We start from the raw sequence: 20,042 nt of genomic DNA, 5'->3' as shown, positions 1-20,042 counted from the left end.
GGAATTCAGTGTGAAATCAAGATCATGTATACACAGTACAACACACACACACACACACACACACACACACACACACACCAGTTTATAGTAAGCTTTAGAAGACAGGTAGATATCCCAGTAATCATCACCGACCAGGCCATATGAAGAAAGAAAGGTGAAGGAGGTGCAGATATCTGGGAAGAAGCTTGGGAGACAAGATCCTCAATTGCCTCATATCTGAAAGGCAAGTTTGAGACTCTCAGTGAGCATAGCGTGGCAGCTACAAGGTGGAAGGTTCTGTCTTAGTGTCAGTAAAGAAGACCTTTCTAACAATTAGTAGTGTGTGAGAGTTAAGGGATGGTAGTAAACAATCTGACATTAGAACTGTATAAAAGGCATGAGAATGACCATTTGTGGGGAATGATGAAGCAGAGATTCGGTTGAACTTAATGTGTTTTAATTGTATCTTTGAGTCTGGATCTGTATATTTGGACTATCTTTGCTTGCCAATTGATAAATCAAAAACATCTTGACTTTCTTCAGAGTATGAATCCCAGGGCTGTGTCTCTGGGTCAAGGAAGAGGCACAGTATACTTGGGTTTCACTGAGGGAGGTGTTACAGCATGGCACAGAACAGGTTCTTCATGAGTTTTTGTCAGTAGACTGAATTTTGAGCCACACAGGAAACAGAACTGGGGTGTCTTTCTATTGCTGCTCATGGTGTCTCTGAGCACCCTGTACCTGCTATTCTTTCTCCATTCCCTGGACCTATGTGTGCAATGTATCCGAGTCTATGTTTACTCTGTTGACATCCAGTTTCATCATTTGTTCTTTTCTTCTTTTGAGGTTCTTGGAAAATGAAACTTCTGCCTTATAATAATAATTTACATTGTATTGGGTAGGGAATTTGTTGAACCTTGGAATGCAATGATATTCAACATGTTCATGAATGTGTCTTAAGAATGGAATCTATGTCTTGCCCTTGGGTCACTCAGAATGGGAAAGATGGAGTTGAGATTCAGCCCCATTTCTGAAAGGGAGGAATGGGCTTTTAAGGAAAATCACACAAGAGGTTTGTTATTCATGCTGTCTTTGTATCTCTTTTTCATACCTTTTTCTGTATAAGCATTTAATCCAAGCCTGGTGATAGATACTTGGGATGCTAAAGTTACTAGTATTTATCCTCAGAGAACTCTCATTTTAGTAATGGAATAAAGGACTCTGGGATAAAATGGAAAGAGACTGGCCTCTGCTTGTAGGCTACAGGTGCTTGAGAGAGTTTGGCCAAAGCTTCATGAAAAAGATGACATTTAAATTGGTTTTCAAGGTAAGGCAAGGTCACCGTGTACTTAGGGAGGAAAGGTTGGGGACCTGCTGAAACATAGTGTCTTCTTTATAGTATACTCTGGAGTGTACTGTGTTCAGGAAGGAACTGAGAGATGAAACTGGTAACATACTTGGGGATGATTCTCACTTAGAAGCAGAGGAAGTTAATCATGGTACTACTAATCATTTTGCAAATATAATCTGCAGCCTCATGGACTTTGATTAAATATGTCTAACTCTGCATGATCCATTTTGTTAATTATCAGAGATCTTGTTGCACATTACTTCCCCTTGACCACCACAGGAATATATTCTTGGAATAAAAGCTTATTTAATATCAGTCAAAATAATTCACAATCAAGAAGATAAATATGCTGGAACAAATAAGAGTGTCTCCTCTCTTTTCTACAAGTGTGTGGAGAAAGATAGACCCAACATCTGCATCAGTTCAACTAGGAGTCATGTCTGGACTGTTTTGCATATTTACTAGTGGGCTGGTTGAAGGCAACTTGATCTGACCTGTGAATTTGTATTTGGGAGCTATGTGTTGATGGGATTCACCTCTATAAAGTGCACCCTGCATCAAAGTGAAATATTTCTAAGGTTTTGGCTTATCTTTATCATTGGCTGCTCTGAAATGTGAGCATAGTGCTCTAATTTTTTAATGTTTAATGTTTTTATTATACAGTAATGCCTCATTGTGGAAAACAACAATAATATAAAATAAAGAATAAAAGGAAATTAAGTACAAGAGAAAACAAAATTACCTATAGTATAAGAACCTCAATCACTGTTAGCATGTTGCAGTTCTTTTACTTTTTGTTACAGGTTAAGTTCATTAAAATGACTTTATGAAATATCACATTTAATTGCACCTCCCACCTCCATTAAACATTCTTCTATAAGAACACTTTTCTCAATATAATCTCATTACTTATATTTTCTTACTACTCCCAGATTATATTATAAAGGTCTTAAGGAGGAGGAAAGTGTGTTATTCATACAGTAACCTAACTTTGGTTAGTTCTGATACACTAACACTGAAAGATTCACAAGTCCAGGTTTTTGTCCTGTCTTTTCATCTCTTTAATTCCAATGCCTAGCCAGAATTTGTCATGTAGTATGTACCCAATGAATGCTGGTCGCTTGAATAAAATAATGAATGGATGGATGGACATGCATTTTTATTTCTTCTTCACCTAAAATTCATTAAGTCCCTCCTAAATGCTGGGTCTAGGCTAGGCAAATGGAATATAAGTAGCCATATCTGATAAAAACCCCATCCCTTCAGGCTTCAAGAGCAGTTAAACTCTTTTATGTGGCATGCAGAGCTTGGGGTGGGGGCAGACAAGGTTCTCTGGGCTTTTTCCATCTGTTATATTAGGGACAGTGTAAAGACTGCTTTTCTATACAGTATCATCGCTGAACTCCTGAAGGTACTGCAGAAACCCCTGGTCTTCACCATGGATCCCTGGAGACCTCCACTACCTGCTTCGTCTCAACTGGTCGCTGCTCAGAGGCAGAGAGGCATCTGAAAGGAGAAAGATGCCTATTGCCTTAGGATGAAAGCAGCTCTGGATAAACCCTACACTACACCAGCAGGCTTGTCCAACTGGGAAACCCAGATATGTCCCAGTTGTGACCAAAACCAATTTGGCAGCAGCTCTGGGGGAATGTTTCTGGCTGACTGACCCTACCACGGCCGGTGCAGTGCTGACAGTTTTGAAGGAGAAAAAAATAAAAAAGGAAGAAAAGAGGAAGGAAAAGAAAAAGAAAAAGAATAACGGAGAGAAGGACCAAAGGAGCTGAGGAGGGTGGCTAAATTTGAAACACTTCAAACTTCTGCTTGCTTGGAAGTGCAAGTTTACACTTTAGGATTCAAGGAGAATGCCCTCAACCCACCTCGGTCGCATTCGTGCCCTTACACATTCATTCTTCCTTACAATTTGTCCTGAATGCGAATGTTGAAGCTGTGAAATCCTGCTCACAGCGCAAATTTCAGTCAAATGCTTCGCACTCTCCACTGCAGTGCTATTGTTACTATTATTATTATTCCAACTGAATCTCTCTGCTCGTCCCCCTCCCGACTTGAATCGCACTCCGGCTGTGATTGCTCGGGTCTGACTTTGCGAGTGGCGGTGCGCTTCCAAACCCCCCTCATCCGCCCCTCGCCCCCCTTTCTCCCCTCCCTCCCTTTTCCGTGCCCAGGCGAGAGCAGCCGATTGGCAGAGCGGTGCTTTCAGGAACAATAACAGTGGGGGGAGCCCGGTCGTTTTTCTAGCCGGTCCCCACCTCTGCGCCCGCCCAGCGGGCTCACCGACCGGACCGGGCCCGCCCCCGGCGCCCACCATGTACGCCTTTGTGCGGTTCCTGGAGGACAACGTCTGCTACGCGCTGCCCGTGTCTTGCGTGCGCGACTTCAGCCCCCGCTCGCGGCTGGATTTTGACAACCAGAAGGTGTACGCTGTGTACCGGGGCCCGGAGGAGCTGGGCACCGGGCCTGAGAGTCCCCCGCGCGCCCCCCGTGACTGGGGAGCGCTGTTGCTTCACAAGGCCCAGATCCTGGCGCTGGCAGGTGAGCGAGAGGGGCCGGGAGGGACTGGAGACCCTCGGGGGCTGAGAGGTGGGCGGCCCGGGCGCCTGGGGTGGAGGGGGCCGGTGCAGCCACTGCTTGCTCCTGCCTTCTCCTCTAGAGCCCTGGGCGTATTTCTGGTGGAGACGGATGTATCTAAGAGGCCAGACCAGTTTAAAAGACCAGAGGATCCCCTTTGTCTTCTTTGCTTCCCTGACACTCCCATGCTGTCAGTCTGCCTTCATTTCTTGGTCTGTCTGTCCTCCTCTTTCTGATTCTTTGTATTCCTCCAGCTCCCTCACTTTTCCTTTCTTTTCCTGCCTGTTTGTACAATCATCACTCTCTCTTCTCATCTTCACTTTATCTCTCTTGTAGTTGCTTCCTCTCTGCACCTTTCTTTCTCTTTAAGTTTCTCAAGCTGTCTCTGTCCCTTTAAGGCTCTTGGTGTTCTCCTGGCATTGAGGAGCAGGGCAGATATTGTTAGTTCTTCTAGGTAGGAGTCCCTCCTCACAGAAGGAATCTATGAATCCTTGTCCCATCTGGACTATCACTGGACTGGATGAGGAGGCCCTGATCCTCAGCACACAGGGAGGCACCATTCCCCTGCCCTTCTCTGGCCAGGTGGCAGAGGTAAGGAGGCAGAGGCCTGAAGGCCACCTTTAAGTCTCCACACCCCTTTCTGAATCTGTCAGAAGGATCCCTGAGTGAGAGCTGAGTGAGAGGTCAGATTAAGGCTGGACCTTTCCTCTCTGCTCACCCAGGGCTTAAGAGATGGCAGGTGGTCTCATCATTTGGCAAATGAGGATACTGAAGTTGCATTGGTGATGGCACAAGTTCAGCCCTTCAGCCTCATATACTGTTGTCCTTTTCCTGAGTTAGTTCAGGAGGCTTAGGTGTAGATGTGCAGGAGGAAGATAGTGTGGGGAGCAGTCTTTTAGTTGGTGCTGCTGCTGCTAAGATGAATGTGCCCTGGAGTGAGCAGAGACGGTTACCTTTGCTTTCCATCTAGAAGAGAACACCAGAGGTTAGAACCTGAACGAAGACATTGTCAGTATTTTGTATTTTTGAGGCTTTTCCATTGTTTCCTTTTTAGTCTAAACATATGAACCTACCAAATACCATGTTGACTTGCCCAGGGTCCCAGGGAAAGTCATCTCAGCCTCATGACTCAGATTCGTTTTGACTACCTTACATTACCACTGGAAAGTAGGTTTGTGGAAGTTGGGGAGTGGAAGAAGTAGAAACCCACCACTACTATTCCCTGGGCTACTTACCACCTCCCTGACAAGCCCTGAACATAAGGCTATTGGGTCGCCCACCACTAGCCACTTGGGGCCAGGAAAACTGAGTGAAAGGAAGTAGTTTTCAGGAAAGGGAATCCTTTGTACCTGATTAGGTTTTATTTTGTTTGCATGCTTTTAATTACCTTAACTGGGATTAATTATTTATTTCCCAAGAGGATGGACCTGAAGAAATTATACCTAGGTTGTATCCTTAGCTTCCTTTTTACTAGAAGAAAAGAAAGCATGCCTACTTTTGTGTCATACTGTTAGCTCTGGAAGGGCCCTAGGAGAGAAGGGATGTGTGTCACAGGAAGTCGGTGGCGAGGGCCTTTGCCTCCATCCATTCATCTAACATGTACACACTGTGCTTGACTCTTCAGGCACTGCTGAGAGGCCAGTTAGGCAGATGACAGCTCCTAACAACTTTTATTTTGAAATCGATACAAATCCTCATAAGTAAGCTACATATAGTTACTATTCTAAAATCTATGAATTTTAAACCAAAAACTATTCATTCTTCAAGTTGAAATGTTCATAAATGTTTGAGGTTGTGATGAATAAACAATCAAACAGGCAAACCATGGCAACATGCAGAAACTAGCAAAGCAGATGCAGAGAAGTGTAGTGCTAGTTTGAGCAATATACTTCCTCCCACCTCTCTTCAATTTTTTTCTTGGGAGGAGAAAAGAAAACAGAAGACAACAACTTGAGGTTGGCAAGGCCACATTTGGAATTCCAATCTGGTGGTTAATTTTTAAATTGGAGCTGCTGCCCTAGGTGAAGGCTTGATTGGGAAGGCCAAGGTGGTCTTCGAAATTCATTTATCCAGGAAGAACTCTGCTGTGTGTCTTGAAACCCCATGTTGACTTAAAATGGGTGGCCCTGAGAATTGCTTACAGTGACTTCATCTTAAAGAGCTCATTGGCCATCTATTAGGTAAAAACACAGTTGTACTGGAGCACTGAGTGTGAGGAGGTGACTCCTCAGGAAGAAGACAGAGGTGACTTTATGTCTGTGAATTGCCATTAATTAATTACTTACTTACTCTTAGGTAGCAATAAAAATAGTTTTAGGGATAGCTTAAGTGTCCCTTTATGCCTTTCAGTGAGAAATGTGTTAATCTACTCAGTATTTGCCTAGGGCAACCCAAAACCATCTTGAAGTGTACCTCTTTTTGTACACAGGAAATGTCAAAGCCAACTGCTATGGGATTTTTGAACTTTTATTGCCCAGTGTGGTTTACACCATGATTTCAGTGTGTGTCAGACTCTAGTGTGTGGCTTTTTTATTTTTTTATTTTTTTTTTACCAAATCACAATTCCAATTCAAACAATAAAGCCACAGTTTTACTATGTGGCTGTGCATTCTCTGTTAATCCTCCCAGTGATTCTTTGTTAGGTATTTCCATAGTTATTATTTTGATTTTATAGATAAGGATGCTGAGGCTCAGAGACGTGCATGTAGCTGCACAGCTAATAAATGGCAAAGCCAGATGTGGAGCATAGGTACTCCAATTCCAGGCCTCTCCTTGGCAGTCTCTTTGTAAAGTAACTGATGTTCCCGTCAGCCACACAGCATGGTTTTGGAGGGAGCAAAGGGAAAGGAAAAGCTTTCCACAAAACTTACAACTCAAGGCAAGTGAAAAGTGATAAGAGTGTTTGATTCTGAGTTTTCAAGTTTATTCTGCTCTTCCTCTTCTTCTAATATCAGCCACCCTTCTACGGGGCACACACACTTCCCCGCCCTGCCCTTCTGTTGCCATTTACTTGCAGAAATCCTCTCAAAGGAGCTCCAGTCCACCATGGAGAGTCCACATAATTCAAGGTTTGACTCACCAGTGAGCCATGGTCTCTCCTTACTCACATTTATTTGCCAAGCAGGTTGTGAAAGTGAGAAGTACTTGTTTAAAGAGCTCACCATTATCTAACTGCAATCCAGCCTGCTGGTGGTATTGAAGTTTGTGGTTTTTAGGGGCCAAAACTGGTTCTTCTGTGCTTACAGTTTTAAATCCTATATCATTCTCTCTGGGTACCTATTCTATGTTATTATTGCTTGGAGGCACTAAATTCCCTTTGAGGCCAAGTGTCCCCTTACTGCTTCCTGTAGGCCCGGCCCAGTGCTGTAGTAAATCAGTCTACTAGTCTAGCAAATCTAAGGCTCTGTGGTTGAAATGACAGCATGACCAACAGGAGACAAGGTTCCTTTTCTGGTCCTGGTATTTCGGGGTGGGGGGCAGTGTGATGAAGAAGAAATGGGCACTGTCCTCAGGGAGTGTGTAGTTTGGAGGCCCCAACAAAAGTGCTAAACAGGAAGAAGCCAAACACTGGAGGAGCACAGAGAAGGGGACAGTTTGAGGTGGCTTTGTAGGTAAGTTACTCTTTTCCGGCTCCACTAACACTGCAGCTACTCAGGCCTGCCTCAGCTCTTATTCATCTGAAGTAGTGCAGAAGCCTTCTAATTGATCAGTCTGCCTCCAGTGTATTTTTCAAATTGCTTTCAGAATAATCTTCTAAAACACTCTTTGTCAATTGACTACTCTCCTTAGGACCTTCTATAATGCCCTGTTGCCTGCTGAATAAAGCTTCAGCTTGGTATCCTGGCATTCATAACTTTGCAAACCATCCACCTTTCCCTTTTGCCCAGGCCTATAGTGCTTCTTGCTATTCTGTGAACAGAGTCTTGTGCACCCCTTTTGAGCCAGCGAGGATGGATGAATCATTGTCTGACATGAGGCCTCTGCCTAAGTGGAGTTTACCTTCCCATAGGGAAGGCAGAGTTTGTGGTCCTGCACTCTGTGTCTATGGGAAAGGAGTAGCCTAAGTACATGGGGAGTACCCTGCCTCAGAAACATTCACTGTTCCTCCCTCTGTTCCTCCTCAGAACTCTTTTCACTTTGTTTAGTTACTTGTATATGGATTTTATGACTGTTAGTTTTTAGTGTGCCTTTCTCTCTTCTAAACAGTGAACTTCTCCAGGACAGGGGCCTGCTGCAGAGCCCATCCCACAGGCCACACTGCTCAGGCCATGTTAAACCCATGCACTTTGGGAAGACAAGTGCATTTTTTATTTTTGGGGAGAGGAAGTAGAAGGGACAGAAACCACTGTAGCTGCAGCTTGTTTTTCTGAACAGAAACCTGCAGTGGGATATTGAGGTTTCATTAAACTTTGTTCATCTGGAAAAAGTCAACATTCCTTATCACTCCCTCGCCTACAAGAAACCCCACACTTGGGGAAAATAGCTTCCAAAGCCACGTTCTTCTTGCTTTGGTAATTTTAGCTCATTCAGGGCTCAGGTCCCAGCTTGGCATTGTCAGTCCAAATAGATCACTTGCTCCAGAAATGCTTTGGAACTTATACAAAGTTAGCAGCAAAGCAGGGGACTAGCCTATTTCATATGCAAAGATTGTTGCATGTCATCAGTGGGACACTGCCAACCAAAGGATTTTTTTTTTTATAAGCAAGTGAAAACTTTTAATTTAGGTTTTGACATGTTCTGCTGATATACATGGAAGCAGGGATTGGAACTTGCCTGCTGTCATCTGTTGCAGATTCTCCTGGAATGCTAACCACTGAAGGTTGAGTCTGATGTGATTTTTAATGTTCAAGAACCACATATTGTTACAACTAAGTAATATGCGCTACAAAGTACTTCAGAGTTCTGGTTTACGAGCTAGAAGAAAAAAATTGTTCCAGGCAAGTTGAGGCTTTGCTTTTAAATGTTTTATTTTTGTTTTTGTTTTTGTTTTTCATTCAAGAGCATATCAGCTTTTTATTTTTAAAAAACAAACACCAATAGTAGAGTTCAAGTCAAGCCCTGTGACTTGAGACCATTTCTCTTTCCAGTGTTCCTACCTACATTGTCTTCTAAGTTCTTTAGAGACAAAGGATGTAATCTTGTTGCAGGAAAACATAACCTGAGAAATTTTTTGGCTCATTCCAATCCTGCAAGTGTTGAGCTATACTAGCTGGTAACTGTATGTGGGAAAGAATGCATTATGGAGCGGCAGGCAGTATGCATTATATGCTTACCAAATATGTGCTAAGCACCCACCACGTGCAGCTTCACTGCACCATACTGTCTGCATCTTGTGAGATGGGGCTTCTTGGTTATCCTGAAGAGTGCTACTCAGAACAACTGTTTTGTGAGTAGTGTTGGTGCCAGAGAGTGGGTTGTCTTCCCACATAGACTAAGGCTTATGGAGAAATGTCAGTTCAGTCAAAAATTCTGAGACCCAAGCTATGGTGGTGATGATCACAATGGATCTGAAATTCATCAAGGAAGGCGACTCCACAGACTTGGTTACTGACTGGTTGTAATGATGAGATAGAACACTGGAGTGTGATCTGAGCCTTCCTCTTTCACAGGAACACTAGAGGAGTAGCTGCTTGGAAGGGGATATTATGAGTTTAGTTTGAGACTTGTGGAATCTGAAGGGTTGATGGAACATCATCATAGGTATGCCAGGACAGCAAGTAAGTGTGTGGGGCAAGGTTCAGAAGAGTACTCCGAGCAGATAATCCCTATGAAGAAGTCATTAACCATGAGAAGAGTGGTGTCATAGTGGGAAAGCCTACAGAGTGAGAAGTGCACAGGGCAGAACTCTTCAGAACACTAGCTTCTAAGGGCCCAGTTGAGAAGAACCCATGAAAGGTAAATGGGAAGGAATGAGCAGAAACAGACTGTAATTTGAGGGAAAACAAGGAGACATGAGTCTCCTGGAAACCAAATGAGAAGAGAGCTCTTTGGATCCCAGATCTAGGCTTGCTTGGTTTGTCTTTGTTTTCAGCTATACAGCCAACTACCTTTTCCTCTGAGCTCATTGATGAGACCTAGGACAGCTAGACATACAAGCAGAAGACAAGATTGCATAGGATATTCTAGTCGTGATTAAGTTTGAATTTTACAGCATGGAGGAAGGGATTCTAAAAGTTGACTTATGGTCAGTAAGTGGAATCACAAGGATTAATGGCTATAGTAATAGTAGCAAAGAGAGCTCTGGAATAATGGAAAGGGCTTCCAGAATGGAACTGAATTCCCTGAAGATGGCAAGCAGGTCAGGGATGTTTTAAAATGGAATCTTACTGTATGGACAATTTTGGTTAGACAATTTCTAGGTCACTTCCTTAAGTACTAAGGAGGAAATACTAGAATCATGAGAGGGAATGGACTTTGAAATCAGATAATCTGGATTTAAATCATGACTTTGCTCCTTGTGAACTGTGTGATCTTGGGAAGCTTACTTCACTTCTTCAAGATCTTGGTGATTATCTGTAACATAGAGATAGTAATCACTCACTTGCCCACTGTTATTTAGCAAGTTAATATGGAAAAGTGTCTGGCACATAGTAGGTACTTACTAAATATAGACAGCTGTTAGGAACTGTGCCACATACTGAGCGAAAAACAGTCTTCAGAGTTCTGGGAACCAGTCTTGGTTAAAAGGTGTTGAGGAGCAAGCACATGTAAGGAAGGTTTTACGTCCTCCTGGGGCTTGAACAAAGCATGAAAGGTTTACCATTTCCCCCGACATTTCACCCCTCAGTGACCCTGTGCAGGGGCCACTTATTACCCTGGCAACTGTACTGGTGAGGCATATGAGGGCAGCTAGACAAATGACCCAGCAGAGTACCATTCCTAAGTTTGTCTGTGCTTCAGCCCTGTTCCAGGGCCAACAGAGTGGCAAGAGCAAGAGCAAGGAGACTGGAAACCCGAAGTTCCGCTCTTACTGTTTAGATGGGCTCAATATGGCATTTCCTCTAGCAAATCCACATGGAGGAATCTTACAGATCATTTACTCTTATCCTGCACTGTGCAGATAAAAAAGAGACCTGAAGTCTCTGTTACTGTCTAGCATTTGCAGCCAGAAGGACCTGTTGAGGTTTCTAGGTTACTCCCGTGTTTCACAGAAAGAAAAGCAAGAAATAAGATGGTCATCCAGTCAGTGAGAAAGCCAGGCCTCAACCCAGTGCCTCCTGATTCCTTTCTGATACACAACAGCACAGCTGCCTTCCTTTTGTTCCCTTGGCTAGATATATTCTTGAAATTTAAGAATTTTGTCTGCCTTGGATTTTATAAAAATAAACACCAGAGACCATAGAATGCGATGTGCTTGCCTTCTCTGCGACATATCTGTTTCTAATGCAAACATAAGACTTCACAGGGTTTTTGTGCAGATGAAAAACTTTAAACTTGCATATAGATATTTATGAAACAACACAAAACCTTTGTTAAACATTTTGTATTTAGCCTTTCAGAATTTCATCCTAGCTAACAAACCCACACCAAACTAAACTCTCTCACATTGGATTATTTTAATTATTCAGCTTGATTTTATGTAAAATAGCAATTTTCCCATTTGTCCTGAACACAACAGAGTCAGAAAATCAGGATAATATAAGTTGTCTCTTCAGAGGCTACATATTTATTTTTTTATAACCAAACTTATTATTTGGCTTTAAGCCTCATTTAATTGCAAAGTCAGATTATTTATTCTTCCCGGTGAGCCACTAGTTCTTTGTATATTTTCTTGGAATTCAAACCTAGAAACATATTCCAAACATATTCCAAAGTCACATTAAAACACCACATGAAATATTTGCTGTCTTAGGTGATCCACACCACTGTTCACCTTCATTAATGTAACCAGTCAAGAGTTATAGCTTCTTGTCACCCTATGTTGGGTCTCTTCCTCACACCCCATCCATCTTTCTTACCACTGGCACATAAATCTCTTAAAGCATCTCTTTCATCATGTCTCAATCTATATCAAATACCTGCAGTGGTTCTCTTTGCCATGGGACAAAGCCAAATATATAACCCATAAGAATAGCCTAACAGCCACTATTTATTGAACATTTGTGACAAGAAAGGCACTGTGCTTGGTGATTTACATGTACTATCTCTTTGGAAAATATTTCTTAATCCCACTTTACTGATAATGAATCTGAAACTTGGGAAAGTTGAATAACTTGCCTGAGTTTCCTACCATGGTATATATGTGAGCCAGAATTCCAAACCAAGTCGACCTTATTCAAAGCCTTTTTATTAGATATTGGGCCTCCCACTACCCACCATTTCTTTCATTTTGTTCGTGATGACACTGGATGTTTAATCATCATCTTCTCTGAGTTAGGTATGGATGTGAGTCATCCACCTTCAACTCATTAGGAGTTAGGAATGCTTGGAGACCACAGGTTTGCCCTGTGGGAGCCAGCATCTCAGGGAGTCATTCTGGTTGGGATCCTTGGCACATAATGAGTTGTATGGGTACAGAACACAAAGATCATTTGGCAGTGTGCTCAGCCCAGAAGAGAGGTTCGGTAAGTGTACTGCCTGCAGAAAAGAATGAGAAGAAGCTCCAGGGAGATCTTACAGAACATTCATCTAGGAAACATGGGTCATGGGGAGACTGACAAATATTAGGATGGAACCAGGAAGTGGTGAGCTCTTAGAGGGGCCTTAGGATCCACCAGGCCAATGACTGAAGCAGCCAAGATACAGGCTAGGTGAGTGTAGTTCCAAGCTAGGTGTGCGTAGTTGAAACATAGGTGCAGGTCCCTTCCTGAATTTACTCTCATCTCAGAGCTTCATGGACTCCCCAGCCACCTGTTTCTGTTGTTGCAATGATCACTTCTTTCTGGAGACTCCTTGAAGACAGAGTGGTCTGCCAGGAAAGCAGAAGTAAAATGGTCTTCTACCTTGAGCATTAGGATAGAGAGTTTGGATGTCTTTGTTTATGGCCATCACTAACTCATTCATTCAGCTTGTATTCTGGCTCTGCCATGTTCCAGTCATATGTTTAGAGAGGACAGAGTTTAGCTTAAGAGGCAAATAGATCTACTTCAAAATTGTATCATACAGGCTGGGGATTTAGCTCAGTTTCAGTGTGCCTGACTTGCTAGTGCAGTGTCCTGAGTTTGATCCCTGGCACAAACAAACAAACAACAACAAAACTGTATCTTACCCGCTAGGTGATTTTAGGGAGGGGACTTTCTTTCTTTGAGATTTTTAAATGTAATAATACTTTTAGGGTTGTTATAAGATATAGTAATCTATGTGAAGAGCAACATGGTAGTATCCTATATGTAGTGGACATTTCACAATCAGTAACACTATTTTTAATTAAAGTATTTTATATAACAAAATTCACCATCCTAATTTTGTACAATTCAGTATTTCTTAGAATATTCACAATGTTTTGCAACCAGTACCATTATCTAATTCTAGAACATTTTCATCATCTAAGAAAAGTCCCTGTTACCCATTAAGCAGTCACTTCCCATTGCCCCTTTCCCTCTGCCCCTGGCAACCACTAATCTTCTATACTTTCTGTCTCTATGGATTTGCCTATTCTGGGTGTTTCATACAAATAGAATCATAAAACACATGACTTTCATGTCTGGCTTCTTAGTGCAATATTGTCAAGTTTCAACCATATTAGAGCATGAATTAGTGTCATTTCTTTTTATAGCTGAATAATACTCTGTTGTACTGATATGTCATACTTGTTTTTTCATTCATAAGTTGATAGACATTTGGATTGTTTCTACCCTTTGGTTATTAAAAATAATGCTGTTATAAACATTCATAAACAAGTTTCTGTGTGGAAATATATTTTAATTTCTCTTAGGAATTTACCTAAGAGTAGAATTGCTAGATACATAATATTTCTGTGTTTAATTTTTTGAGCAGGTAACAAACCATTTTCCATGATAGTTTCCCCATTTTATATTCCCACTAAGAGTGTATGAGGGTTCTAATTTTTCCACATCATTCTAAGAGTTGTTATTTCTTCACCCTGTCTTTTTCCAATTATAGCCTTCCTGATGTAAAATGATATCTCATTATAGTTTTGATTCATATTTCCCTATTGACTGATGTTATTGGGCATCTTTTCACGTGCTTATCGGTATAGCCTCTTCTTATTATTTTTTGTTAATCATTTCTGTTTGATAAGTCCCTGTTTTATGGATAGTTCTATGATACAGGCCCACCTGAGATTACTCACATTGCAGGAGAGAAAGGAGACCTCTAAACTGGCAGGCAGCTCAGTAAGATAAGAGACTATAAAGAAAATATGTACAGTTTGCAATAGAGTTTGTCAAGCAGGAAAGGAAGGAGGAAAGCTTTCAGGTGGATTGAAGAGTGAGGAGCCTAGGGTAGAGCGGGTACAGATGAAGTTTCCTGACCTCACTTGTCATCAGGTGAAGAGCAGGGCACCCTCCCAAGCAAGGCAGTGAGTTAGGACACTAATTCCAGAAGCAAGCCTACCTCACACCTCAAGCCAGCAGGCAGTGCCTGCTGAGCTCTGTCACCCCATGCTTTTTAGCACAGGGTTCTGTTGTTTCCAAGGCACATTTGCTGAGCTGTTTTGATCCCCTGATGGAAGTATCACCACTTCTAAAAAAGAGAAAAATAATACCCAAGGAGATAGAAGCTTGCCTAATTCTATGAAGTGGCAACACTGGACTTGGACCCCAGGTTGTCTGACTCCTGGTTCTTTCCATATTGCTGCAGACTGAACCTTAATTCTTCTTAAATCAAGGCTATTTTTTTGCCTCTGGCCCCAACCACCTCATCTTCCTTCCTCATCTTGCCCCCAGCCTATAACTAACCATCTTTTCCGACTTAGTCTAAATATCTCTCCAACTTTTCCTCTTATGGCTTCTATTCTTTTCCTTCTTGGGTGGTCTGCATTTTTACTCTCCTTAAATGGTTATCCTTTTATGTTTACTAACTCTGCAAGTTTAAGTGCCAACTCTTCAGCTGCTCAAGTTCTTAATGTATAGAATTGATCATCTTTATAGCATTCTGGCAATTTAAGAATTATTTACTTCAGGTCACAAATGAGAAAACAACCTCAGAAAAGTAACTGACCTAAGTTTGTGTAGCAGGTAAGGAATCTATCACAAATGCTACCTCCTTTCAAAGCCTTATGGTTACACTGATTGAGCTGGTTTCTCTTACTCCAGAAACTGTATAGCAGTTACTCTTCCATATTCAAGATAGCATTAAAGATATTGGGTTATCTTATAATGGATCCTTTTCTTGTGTCCTCATCTGGATGCTCATTTATCAGTGTTCCCAGGGCCAGGCCTTGACTTTGCAGAATGCACATTCTCAGAAAATGTTAAGGTAATGCACAGAGGAAAAACGTTGCACCTGGGTTACGTGGTCAAGGCTTTGGTGTTTTCATGTTATGACACTACCTTCCATGACCTTGCATAATGGTGAGCTTTCTAAGGTGGGGACCCTGCTTCTCCATGCTTATCCCTGGGCCTAGTAGCTGCGTGGATGGATGCATAGACATCACCATTTGGAACCTCACTTTCCTCATCTGCATTTTCAGACATTTAAATGAAAAGATCTGAAGACTGTTTCCTATTTAAATATTACCTACTTTTGTGGGTCTGAATGACTGCTTCTCTGCACAAACTCCATACCATTATGGAGCCAAAAAAATTCAGCTCAAGATGACAGAGTATGGCTTGGCATTTCCACTTTGGTGGTTGTGTCTCAAACCATCATCTTTGAACTTGTCAAATTGAAGACTAACTCAGAAGCTTTGCCCCAAACACTGTCAGAGGTCCTAATGCCACCTCTCATCTGATTGATCTCTCTCTGTGTCTCTGTCTCTGTCTCTCTCTATGTCTCTGTCTCTCTTTTTATCTTTGTCTCTTTCCCCTTCCCGCTCCCTTTCAGTTCCTTCTCCCCACTCCACATATCTGTGAATGAGCACACATTCACTCCCTGGTAGAATAATATCATTTGCAGTGCTTCCTTTAGGTTTTACATGTTAACAGCTTTTTGCCTTAGAGTCAACAGTGCTTTATAAGAGGGAAGCTATTGCTTTTTCAGAAATATACAAGTCCTCCCTGTGGTTCATGCCTAACCCATTGGGTGTATTTTATAGGCACAAAGAGAACAGGTCATTCTTGTGAAAATAGAACCCGATGATTACTCCTCTGCCCAGCAGGAAGGGCCATTTTCATCAGCAGGAGACTGTTAACAAATACCATGTTTTCTTTTCTCTGGACATTTCCTTTATACCCTATAACCATACCCTATTTCTTGGTTTTTTTAAAGTTAGATTTTTGTCTGCCTTATGCTGGAATAAAATGATTCAGGCATACTGATAATGCCAATTTTATTGTCCCACTCACAAAGTGCCTAGTGTGCCAGGCATAGTTTGGTGAGTTGTGTGACTTATTGCTTTCATCCCCACAACTCCCGTTACAGAGAAAAGACTTGATCTCAGATACACTGTATCCTTGCTCATCTATCTTCCCCCTGTAGAGGAAGACCTAGGGGTCATACTCATGTCTTTCTCATAGTACTACAGTCCTACTTCTAACCAGTTGGGGCTCCATTCAAAGACCATCGGGAAGACTTAGCATTTGAGTACTGTTAAAAACATCTGTTGCTTTATAAGTGTCTCAGTTACTTTTCCCATTGCTGAGAAAAAATCTGACACCCGCAGCTAAAGGAGAAAAGGTTTATTTTGGCCCACTTCATAGAGATTTCAGTCTATAATTGGCTGGTTCCAAGGCAAGGTGGCATAGCAGAGGGGCATCATAGAGAAGAAACAGTTCATGACAGACAGAAGACAACCAAAGCAGCAAGCAAGAAGCAGCATCCCTCTTTCTGTCCCTTATATTACATCTTTACCCTTAGAGTAGGTAGCACTCACACTCAGAGTGGGGCAACCTTAATCCTACCCAGAACTATGCCAAACCAATCAGTGGACTAATTTAGTAATCATACACCCTTGGTCCCAGCATCACACACTCCAGAACTAGCCACTTCCAAAAAGCACCACCTATGACTACATGAGGCTTTGGGGGGACATCAAGACACAAGCCATAATGATAAGCATCATTCTCAACTTTACTAACAAGTTATGAGGAGAGAAGAGCCTAACTTGGGAGAGGCATAATAACATGTTTATCACATGCACCTATGTGCACAAATGCACGCACACATGCACCTTCCTACACACAAAGACCCTTGGAGACTGAATTTAAATAGTGCTTGGCCATGTGCCATATCATACATTGAACAACATTATAGAGAATGCATTTAACATATCCTAATGGAGAGGAAAGAAACAGTAGTGCCCCAAGCCTCATTTCAGTCCCATGGTATAAACAATTTTACCACAAGGGACCACTTCCATGATGGATTTAAATTTTAACCTCTGAGCCTTCTGCTTGAACTTTTACTGTTGGTATGTCCAATGAGCGATAGATCTGGGAAGTACAGTTTGAAATCTGTATGGAAACAAAACCAAAACTCTCTTAGATTCTCAGGTGGAGTTTAAGAAATAAAAAAGTGAGGAGAAATAATATCCTTTTGTATTTGAGCAGCACTTTACAGTTTGTAACATACTCAGATCTGTTGTGAGTGCACAGAAGTGCAAGTTGCCAGAGGTCTTGTTCCCACTCATGGCTCTTCCTCTCACTCACATCTTGGGTAGTCTCTCACAACCTCTAGATTTGAGTTTCTTCATCTGTGAAAGAGAGTTAGACTAGTTGGTCACCCAACTTTGTCATTCTGGGTTTTGATACTATTAAAAAGGCCATAAGTGTTACTTGTTACCCTTCTCATAAGCTGCCTTTCCTCACCCTATCTTGTGCCAGGGCTGAGGGGAGTTCTGTGCCCTTTCAACTTAGGTCTCACCTGCTAAAGAGATACTGTGCCTCTCATGGCTGCTGGTATCGGAGCTGGCAGAAACCCAACAAGTTCTTCTGGGAAAATACTTGCCTTAGAAATACCATAGTTATTAAAGTTCATGTGCCAGTTAAGTTCAAACCAGATGGCAGTGTAGGGCTATTCCAGTTCTGAGATTCTAGAATTCCATAAAAGGCTACCCTTTAAAGAGATAGCTTTAGAGAAACCCCAAAGCAGATTGATTGGATGCTTTGTCAACTCTGTGTGCAGTGGTTTTAGCAAACACTCTTGAGCCTCCAGTTAGATGTGCAATGCTCCTTTTAGGATCCCTGGCCACAGGATGGAGCAGGTTTGTTTGCCTTTCCTGTTTAGCTGGTCTGGCCTCAATTATTTTCTAGAATTTGAAGTTGGGGGAGTTTTGAGCATTTGGACTCATAATCAACCTTATTCTCTTGATATACATTTTAGAAGACAAATCTGACCTTGAAAATAGTGTGATGCAGAAGAAAATAAAAATCCCCAAACTTTCTCTCAGTCACATAGAAGAAGATGGAGAGATTAAAGATTATGGGGAAGAAGATTTACAGCTTAGACACATCAAGGTAACAAAATGTTTGCTTTTCTTGGAAATATATGAGACAGTTTTTATATTTCTCATAGATAAAGAATTCTAGTCTGGCCTCCTTCCCCTTGTAAATGTACCCTGATGTCACAGGCCATGATTTTTTCGGGGTAGAAAAAGTTTGGGACAATGAATGTGTATTTGCCTCATTGGCCTACTTTCCAGGGAGCCCTGATTCATGCTGTGCCACTAAGCATAGTCCTGTCTGCACAGTCTGTGCAGGATCATCGCCGCTGGGGGTTTGGAACAATGTGTTTGTCCCTGGCCCACAGCTCTGGAGAGGTCACTGAGTTCCAGTTAAGCAGCTGTTGCTCTTGAGCAGCAGTTTAAAGCTAGTCACTATTAGATTGCCCCCAAACAGCCAAGGCTGGACTCACTGAGGAAAGATGTCAGTGACGGCCACAGAGAGCATTTGTGGCTTCCTGGGTTGGGTGAAAACTTTTACATGATGCTGCATTTCTTGCTGTGTGGCCTAGTTGGTCTCCAGCCTTTGCTTTGAAAATCTACTAGAGATCTTATTCTGCAAGCTAGTTTGTGTTTGTTTGTTTGTTTTGGTGCAGTGCATATCCCGAAGGAAAGGAGAGAGAAAAGAAAAAAGAAGGATGACTTCTGTAGTGATTGTGATCTGATGTGGGACACAACACATGTTCCCAAAGTATAATTCAAAAGATGCAGTTGAATTCAATTAATGATATTTGCTCTTTCCTGGCCCAGTGCTGGCTCCTGGGGTCATGGAGATTAACCAGATATAGTTCATGTGTCCAGGGTCTCACAATATAGCAATACAGACAGATGTCTAAAGTGATCAGTATAGTTTTAGATGATTAATTCATCTACACTAGGAGCACTTATCCCAGCAGGTAAAATAACATAGGATGTTACCATGTTACTTAATCTCAGTGTTGTGGTTTTGTTTGTTTTCCTTTAATCGCCCCACACCAAGTGAGAGGTTAAGGCAAGCCTGACTTGACATACGACATAGTTAAATTGTCTAGAATCTTCTGTCCTTAGTTATCTGCACCTCCAACTAGTATCATCAGTCAAAAGAGCTTCTAAACCTCCTGCCCTGGTTGGAGAATTAAGTTGACCCTGTATCTCCTGTCACCCATCAGCAGAAGCTTTCTCCACTGTAGCTGGAATTTTCTCAGGCAGCTAAGTCTCTATCCCCTGGGTAGCCATGGGTAACTCTTCTCTAAATAAACTTTCTTCTCTTCATCCACTGTCTTACTATGGGAGAACCTGGTAGATGTGGGAGACGAAGCCATGGGCTGGAAGTTAGGACTTAAATTCTGATCCTGATCCTGATGTGTAACTCACCAAGAACTTGAGGATGGACCTTCCCCCATCGTGATCCTGTAAAGGGAGGGAAACTGAAAATTGAAAGTACCTTCCAATGGTAGCATTTTTGAAATTTTCAATTAAGTAAATGTTTATAAGGCTTCTGCCAAGTGTCAGTTTTGAGTGAGTGGACAGTGGATAAACAGAGAAAGAAAGGAATATTTATTGCTTTAGAGTTTTTAACATCTTTCCTAGTTAAAACATTCTTGAAAATATATACATGGTAGAATTCCTTTTTTTTTTTTTTTTTTT

The 20,042-nt window shown here is 42.0% G+C and overlaps 2 protein-coding genes across 8 annotated transcripts in view; both read left to right on the top strand.

Annotated features, from left to right (window-relative positions):
• Agbl4 (ATP/GTP binding protein like 4) overlaps positions 1-20,042 on the top strand; it is a 1,213,327-nt gene that overhangs the window by 958,099 nt on the left and 235,186 nt on the right. The gene's annotated exons all lie outside the window — the stretch shown is intronic.
• The window catches only part of Bend5 (BEN domain containing 5), a 45,391-nt gene continuing 28,937 nt past the window's right edge, over positions 3,589-20,042 (top strand). For 2 of the 4 annotated variants that reach the window (XM_010610278.2, XM_010610277.2), the window contains exons 1-2: positions 3,589-3,880; positions 18,299-18,432. In XM_010610278.2, coding sequence (XP_010608580.1) covers positions 3,655-3,880; positions 18,299-18,432 — 360 coding nt within the window. In that variant the 5' untranslated portion in view covers positions 3,589-3,654. Of the gene's footprint in view, positions 3,881-3,934; positions 4,508-7,508; positions 7,528-18,298; positions 18,433-20,042 lie in introns of those variants that run through there. The other 2 variants (XM_019205413.2, XM_019205414.2) reach the window with 2 other exon arrangements.

The sequence above is a fragment of the Fukomys damarensis genome, unplaced genomic scaffold, assembly GCF_012274545.1.
Source record: "Fukomys damarensis isolate Sample0158 unplaced genomic scaffold, DMR_v1.0_HiC HiC_scaffold_23, whole genome shotgun sequence".
In the NCBI taxonomy this organism is placed as follows: Eukaryota; Metazoa; Chordata; class Mammalia; order Rodentia; family Bathyergidae; genus Fukomys; species Fukomys damarensis.
The sequence above is the reverse complement of the archived record's forward strand: the minus strand, read 5'-3'. Positions and strand labels throughout refer to the sequence as shown.